Raw genomic sequence first — 8,061 nt, forward strand, 5'->3', positions numbered from 1 at the left:
TGCAACTAAACTCAACTATAAGGTTCATTGCCAAGGGGAAAATAAACACTCAATCATATTGTTTGCACAAAGCATCACATTCCATCTCTATGTACTTACAGCAGTACATCTGTCTTTTGACAAATGCATACAAAAACTATTTCCTGAAAATTCACATCCAGAAAGTTGGACCTGTTTCATGTAATTTTTTCCCAGCATTATTTGTATATGAGTAAGATCAAAGAAATCCACTGATTTCTCTGCATATTGCAGAAAACATACAATGCATCTTTACTTTCTTTGCCATTTGGAGCTTTATGAGTTGAAATATCTCATCCTTTCACACAAAAAATGAGATAAGAATTACAACATAAATAACATGTTACAAATGCATCAAGTTGAATCTCTTTAGAGGCTACAAGAGTCCAAAAGGCTCAGGCAGGTTCTCAAATCCATTATCAAATAATAAGGAGCCTTGATCACATTTGTCGTCACCACTATGCAGCCAGTTTGTATTCTTCAAATCTTCTTTAAGCAACAGTGCGTCGTAACGGGAACTCTCGTAGATGTCAATTTCACTCAGTTTAGCTGAGTATTGTCTTTCATCTACCTCTCTTCCTCTCATCATATTCCTGTTGATACCATTTACCACGTCAAAATGAGATCCATTGTTTTTGCTTAGCATGTTTCCATTCGTTTCGATGGATGTTGGTGGAGGAGTACTTGAAGCGCGGTAAGATTGGCTCTTGGGAGTAGAATTTCGAATACTTTGTGGAAAGAGTGTAGTGCTTGATAGTGCCCGATGATTTCCTGAGCCGTTCCTTATATCCTGTTAAGTATAAAGGTACACGGTAAATTAGCTTTGTCAGATAGAACAAACATGCTTGACATGCATCTTCTCAAAGTAAGCTTCAGAAACAAAATGAATACTTTTTTTAGAGCATAACAAGAAACATGACAAGCTTAATAGCATAAGTTACTCTGATATTTGTTCCTTTAAAGTTTGGGCGGAGATGTTAAGCAACAATAAATTCAGATAACAATAGACTAGATTATCTAAAAAAACAGAAAACTACAGACTAATTTATCCTTAATTTATTTAGGAAAAATAACATTCATTTAGTACAAGCTTTTGATATTTTTAGAGTACAATACAAAGGGAAAAAAAAGGCTTATCTGTATCCTGGTTTCCTAAAACAACCAAGTCCAAAGATTAGGGACGGAGGGAGTATAACTTTAATGGCAGATATATTAAGTATCATGGTCAAAATATAATGATACCAGTCTAATTCATTAAGTCTCACGAGGTGAATAATGAAACAAACTAACAAAGCATTACTGACAAGGATTGATGTATCATTTGGGGCATGACGTTCATTTAAGTAGGTTGGTGCTATAAAGCTTCAACCTAATGTCTCTACTATGACCATGCATAAAATTTGAAACTACCAAATATTGAGACTTGAGAATCTAATCAATTCATTTTTATTTTTAATCCTGCAGAACTGGAAAAGTAGAGTATACAAACCATGTGCTTGATAGCCATATCCAAGGACTTCTTTGAGATATTCCTCCCAAATCCAGTGTTCTCGGTCGTAGTGGTTGAGGCCTTAACCGATCTCCTTGAAACTACCTCAGGAGCATGTGAAACTTTCCTAGGCTCATGAACATCGGCATGGTGGCCATTGGCAGAGGCAAAGCCACGACTTTTACTGACAGGTTCTGTCGATCTCCCCCTACTGACAATAGGAGAAGAATGTCGCCTTGGCATATTAACTGACGCTTGTGTTTCAGAACTATTTCCCCGCAAAGTGCCAGCACCAGGACGGGACCTACCTGCAGAGAGTGGCCTATCAGGTAATGTTGTTCTGAGGTTTGGTGGTGTATCAAGGGGAAAGTCAGGTGGAACAACAGGCTGTGGTGGTGGCCGGACTCGTGGACTTGGTGAGCTTGGCCGCGATGACGGCGCCGAACTACGTCCGTTCAATGAAACACGTCCAGCTGAAATTGAAGAACTTGTTGTAGAGGAAGGAGATAGAGATGGTATTGAACTCCTACGAGTGGGAGTTGAAGGGCGTGACAACGACCGAGTTGATGGTGCGGATGGGGAATGTAAGTTTGCAGGAACCTGAGGCCTAGAACTAGGAGTCGATGGCCTTGAGCTCTGTGATGTTGGTCTAGGTTTTTCAGCAGCGGAGCTGGTGGAAACTGAACGTATTCTAGAGGGTGTTGAGGACCTTGATGCTGTTGGGCGAGAGGTAGGAGTGGAAGGCCTTGTTGAAGATGTTGAGCGGGTTACCGGGGAAGATGGCCTAATGTAAGATGAAACTGAGGCTGAGCTTGTGTTAAGAATATTTGCGGAGGAGGATCTGTTTGAAGAATAGTTGTTGTTGTTGTTGTACTGTGAGTGTGACGTGGAGATGGAAGAGCGAGTCACTGAACTGCTTCTTGCTGGTCTACTAGAGTGATTGTTGCTCTCAGATTGTGACACCGAAAGCTGAAACAAACATGATTACGAAGTTAAACTTAACAGCACTTACCACATCATTTTCAACATGACAATGAATAAATTATGAATTAGTTCCTCCAAGTATCACTAAGCTCAAAGGGACTAACTGGCAGGGGCGTCCCTGAGGGGGTGCAAACAGCTCAAACGAGCTGGGCCTCCCTCAAGGATGGGCCTCAATTTTTTTATACCCAGTAGTAATAGTATCTCCAATAAAAAATAGTATTGCTTTTTAGGCCCCCTTAATATCTCCATTCCAGCAACTTCCATTCCAATCATAGATAGCTGGAAAAGGACTTCTAGGCAACGGAACCTCTCAGCCCCAATTATGATAACTTGTCCATTAGGAAGTTCATAGTTTTTCTACTCTAGAAGCATTAGTTTTGCCACATTATCTACTCTAGATAATTATCACCAAATTGATCTCTTAATAATCTTACATGTCTAACCTCACCAAATATACAATACGAAGAGTTGATTGATGAATTTGCTTCAGTAAATACACGTACGAAGTCTCGTTTTGGTGCGAATGAAGACTCTTTTTGAAGGTATTCGCCTAAACTCGTTTTATATTATCTATTGCTCTTTTAAAAAAAATACGTTTTGATTTTATCACTGGCCTCTTTTCATTGCCTGAGCCGAGCCTCCGAATTCTCAGGGACGGCCCTGCTAACTGGTGAATTACCATAGGCATATTGATTAGGGAAACCATTACCAACTTAGGAAACAAAATATATATACATTTTTATGGCATTTTCTCTCATCAGAACCAATATGTAAACATGGATGCCGGTAACATGTATTGAATTTTTTTATAGACAAAGGATAAATATATTTATAAAATATGAGAGGACCGCACATACCCTTGAGGCCTTAGCAGTAGAAGTTGATCTACTCAAACTTCTTCTTGGAGGCGCCAAGGTTGATTGTGATTCACTTTCTGATGTTGGAAAAACCGGGGTCCCCGGGGGTGTGAGAAGCCTATTAACATAAACAGTGTTTATAATTACAAACTAGGCAACCAATAGTAATTTCATTTCATTTTTATGCATGCACTCATGCAGTAATTCAGTACTTGAACTATTTAGAGTTGCATTTCCTCACTTCAAATAGTAAGCCAACAACTAAATTATTGTAACCTAAATGTAATTGAATTGGTTATGAGTTCCATCATAAATACTTATCTGCGAATAATTCCAGATCTAGGAATGATCTAAAATGGCATAACTTTTCTAAGGGAAACTGCTAATAATGCACATAAAAACAAACATCTATTTCTTTCCCTCTTCCTTATTTAGGCCAAATTCAATCTACTAATAACAGATCATGATGAATTAAGTATAGATAAAGCATACATACCAATCATAATCATGCTTTCCTCCTTCTACAGATGACAACATATCCTCAATCCCATTTCTAGCTGGTTTTGCCCCTCCAACTGAGAGTCTCCCCAATTTAACAGAAACTAAATCCACAAATAGCAAAATCACTTCATATATCATAAGAAAATAGAAACAAAACAAAAACTGCAAAAACCATAGACTAAAGCCAAACTAGTAAAACCTTAAATTCAATCACATCACCTAAAAAACAAAACTTTCACAATCAAGTAAATTTCTTAACTGAATAGAAACTATCCATAATCTATAATAACCATATAATTAAAATAAAGCTACTTTTTTTTATTCATTTGACAAACAAAAACATATAAAAAACATGTTTTTGGAGAAATTAAGAATGAGAAATGAAAAGGGGTGATGAAGTATATACCATCAGAAGAATCATCTGAAGAAGGTAAAGAAAGAGAACGACGGTTGTTAGAGAAGAGATCAAGAGTGTTATCATCATGGTGGTTGTTGGAATGATGATTGAAGGTATTGCTTCTTCTGTTATGGTTGATGGATCCATAAAGAGAGTCTCTTCCATTCCTTCCATTCATCATGGTTGATTACACTGTCAGTGTAACAGCACCAAGAAGAAGAAGAAGATCTAAGAAGAAGAACAAGTACAAGTACAAGTGGTGTAATACAATGCAATGTGTTTGTTTGTTTTTTATTTAGATCTGTTGTTGCACATGGTTGTTATGTTTTGCTTAGCTTGGTTGGTTGTGTAACTTGTGTTATGAAATGTGTTTCTTCTAAGTTCTTTCTAATCAAAGAATCATGTTTGATTATTTTGGTTTTGTTTTATGCTTGTTGAGGTGGGAGTGTCAGAAACAATTAAAAATCAATGAAAATTGAGATTGAGATAGATTTATGGATACTCACATGGCTATTTTTTATGTCATGGCCCACTTTTTTTTGCTTACTTCCTTTCTTATATACATCATCATAGATCATTCAAGGATCTTTCTTTGTTTTCCACACTTGCTGCTAATGTGTGTCCCATTTGCACATGGCTTGTGATGGGATGGGATGGGATTCAATTAAACCTTTCCTTTCTTTTTCTTCTCTGTTTATTTCTAAGGAAATACTAACGAGTGTCCTAAAGACACTCGATAAAGTAGTTTAAAATGAAAAATTTATCTTGAAATTTGTATATTCATTACATTGAAACATCAAAAAACAACTTTTTCTACATGAAAGTTATCAATTATTTTCATTTTTTGAATCCTTAACAAGTGCTCTTTTGGGGCACTAACCCTTAGTGCACTTGTTAGCAAGATCCTTATTTTTATTGTCTTATCGAGAGTTTAATGATAAATAAGTTTAATACTCCATCCGTTTCAAAATATAAGCAAAATTCACTTTAGGTTCATTCATTTAATGATGTATGTGGTTATGAACCACATACATCATTAAATGAATGAACCTAAAGTGAATTTTGCTTATATTTTGAAACGGATGGAGTATAATAATTCAAAGTGTTTACTTTATTTTTATGAAGAGTTTAATGGTAAATAAATTTGAGTTAAGATTTTGTAAAAACAAGAAAAGTTTGAGTTTAAGATAGTCGTGTTGAATTCAACCTCATAAAATTTCGGTTTGTCAATTCAGAAATTTTGCTTTTGTAAAAAAAAAAAAATTGAGAAATTTTGCTAAATTCTTTTTTAAATCATATTAATAACTACATTTGATTTGATACTCTTAATCTTAACATACAATTCACAACTGAGCATATGGAGTTTCATTTGAAAGACTTGATAATGGGTGACTCCACAAGTCTAGGACAAACTTGGGTATCATCATAGCATTAGAATATGGATTTAGTACAATGTAGTCTCATAATAATATTGGCTTCTAAGAATGGATGTCTTAGTACATACTGCATTCAAAGGCGGGTAAAAAAGTTGATTAATAATGACAAGATCTTATTCTATGAAATGTTTGAATAAAAAGTATACAAATGCATTAATGACAAATAGTTTTATAATTATCATTGAGTAAAAGATTATTACAGACTACAATTATTTTGGTAAAAAATAAAATAGTAATACTACTGTTTTATACTAAAAAAGATTGAAGACACCAAATCATCTAAGAATCATATTTTTGTAAGTGTGTTCATATTTTAAAATTGATGTATGATTTTTTTTTTTCATTAGTATAAACTAGTTTTATGAGGTGTATATCATTAGTATAAAATAAACTAGTTTTATGTTGATATTTTCAAAAAGGATCTCTACCCTTCACCACTCCATTTCATTAGTGTCAAGATTTTTTTTTAATATCATTAATTTCGAGATGCAGCTACAAAAATGGACTAACATAGCAAAATAAAGAGTTCTAATGAGATACTAGATGACAATGCAAAACAAGCTCGTTTGGTTTAATGTTTTTAAAGAAGTGGAGTGGTATTTTTATATTTTAGAATAACAAATAAAGTAGATGATATATAACAAAAACATGAATGAAAAGGACTCTAATCTTTTTGCTACTTGTCTCTTATGCTCATGTTAGTGTCTTTTATTTCTCTATTTTCAATTTACACTTTATATGGTATTTATTTGTGCTTGGGCTTAGCTTGCAGTTGCACCAGTCATTGCTAGAGAGGAGAATCTTGTTATATACTAATACAAATGAAAATTGACAATTCCATGTTACCGCAAAAGCAACATTACACATGTTTGCCACAACTGCATTCTCATATGATGGGATCAGATCGCAGTACATCACTCACTACTCATCCATTTTTTGTGTTGGAAATTTAGCAAATTATATCTAAATACAAGGATAAATTGTTAGATGATAAAATAGATTAGACAAGCTATTTTAAAAAAAATAATATTATTTTTGAAGTAAAAGGCACTTGTTGGTTTGAGAAGATTGCAGATAAACTAATGGTCCATCCTCAAAAGTTCAAGTGTCCTTAACACCCAACCAACGTTAATATATATTTTCAATTATTGCAAGACAATGATAATTTTGGTTTTAGTTGGTAGTATAGTGATAATAATTGAGAAACGATGGAGTAAGCAAGTATGATAAAGTGAAAACCTGCTCCTTTTCTTTCTCCGAAATATTATTAAGGTGCATTTTAAGAGACGTTGCAACTAACTTTGGCTCCAAGACCATCAACCTAATCTTCTCGATATTTCTTCCTTGTATGACATAAATTAAAGCCAATGAATAGTTTCAATTCAATTATTTTTATAATATAAAACATTATATTGAAATAGACACACCCCTAATGTATAATTAACTAGTTTTAATTTGTCTTTATAACGTGTATTTAGGTCGGTGTAGTTTCTAGATTTTTTTTGTTTGTTTTTGTTGAGAAATAAAAAATTATTATTGATAGTGATGGAGCCAATGATAGTTTTACAATGGTCTCATGTAAGATTTAAACTTGTTCTTTTAGGTTATTATGTTAAACTCTTAACATGAGGTGCCACATCCTGTGGAAATAAAGTGAATTGAGGTGCAACACATCCACTTTCTAAATTTAAAAATTAATTAGCTTTTACATTTTGAAAATATTTTTTGTTTTTATTTTCTAAAATTTATGTTCATTTTGAATTGATTTGATGATAATGAAGGATGCGAAGAACAAATGTCAAATATATTGCAGTGGGAACAACAAACTAAATGAAAAACATAAACACCATAAGCCATATTGGGTCCAGTAATTGTAAGATACATCAAGATTTCAACCAAAGTATGATACAGAGTGGGATCCCTTAGATGAACATCATCAAAGGAACATATTTCACATTCAACTCAATAGGACTATCTACCATTCTAGTATAAAAAAGACGGGCTTGTTAAAGAATATTGGCAATGTACTTAAATTGGGAGATGATATCATGAGAGTAAGCCACTTCAATCTCCAAGAAATGGTGAAGAAAGTATAAGTATTATATCTCAAACGTCTTAGCTAAGTGCAATTTCAACTTATTGATCCCAGTAACATCATCCCCAATAATAATCATGTCATCAACATATAAAGAAAATATAATGCGACATGGAAAATGGACTTGATAAACATGGAAGAATCTTGAACACTAGAGTGGAAACCAAGTGATGCAAGCACAATGGCGAGTTTCTCAAATCAAGATTGATGAGCTTGTTTAAGACCATATTTTTCAACTTGCACACTTCCCCGAATTATGAGAAACATCTTAGGAGGGTCCATCT

General features: G+C 34.0%; 1 protein-coding gene across 1 annotated transcript; it reads right to left on the reverse strand.

Moving 5' to 3' along the window:
- LOC146908404 (serine/arginine repetitive matrix-like protein) lies at nucleotides 1-4,647 on the reverse strand. Its single transcript, XM_085723230.1, has 5 exons — nucleotides 4,256-4,647; nucleotides 3,845-3,950; nucleotides 3,349-3,466; nucleotides 1,508-2,476; nucleotides 1-808 (listed from the first exon to the last, which is right to left on the reverse strand). The coding sequence occupies exons 1-5, from the start codon at nucleotides 4,425-4,427 to the stop codon at nucleotides 395-397; spliced, it is 1,779 nt and encodes a 592-aa protein (XP_085579356.1). The 5' UTR covers nucleotides 4,428-4,647; the 3' UTR covers nucleotides 1-394.
- Between the last annotated feature and the right edge of the window lie 3,414 nt (nucleotides 4,648-8,061).

This window comes from Medicago sativa, chromosome 7 (assembly GCF_051527215.1).
Source record: "Medicago sativa cultivar Bolivia chromosome 7, Bolivia_mono, whole genome shotgun sequence".
NCBI classification, from domain to species: domain Eukaryota; kingdom Viridiplantae; phylum Streptophyta; class Magnoliopsida; order Fabales; family Fabaceae; genus Medicago; species Medicago sativa.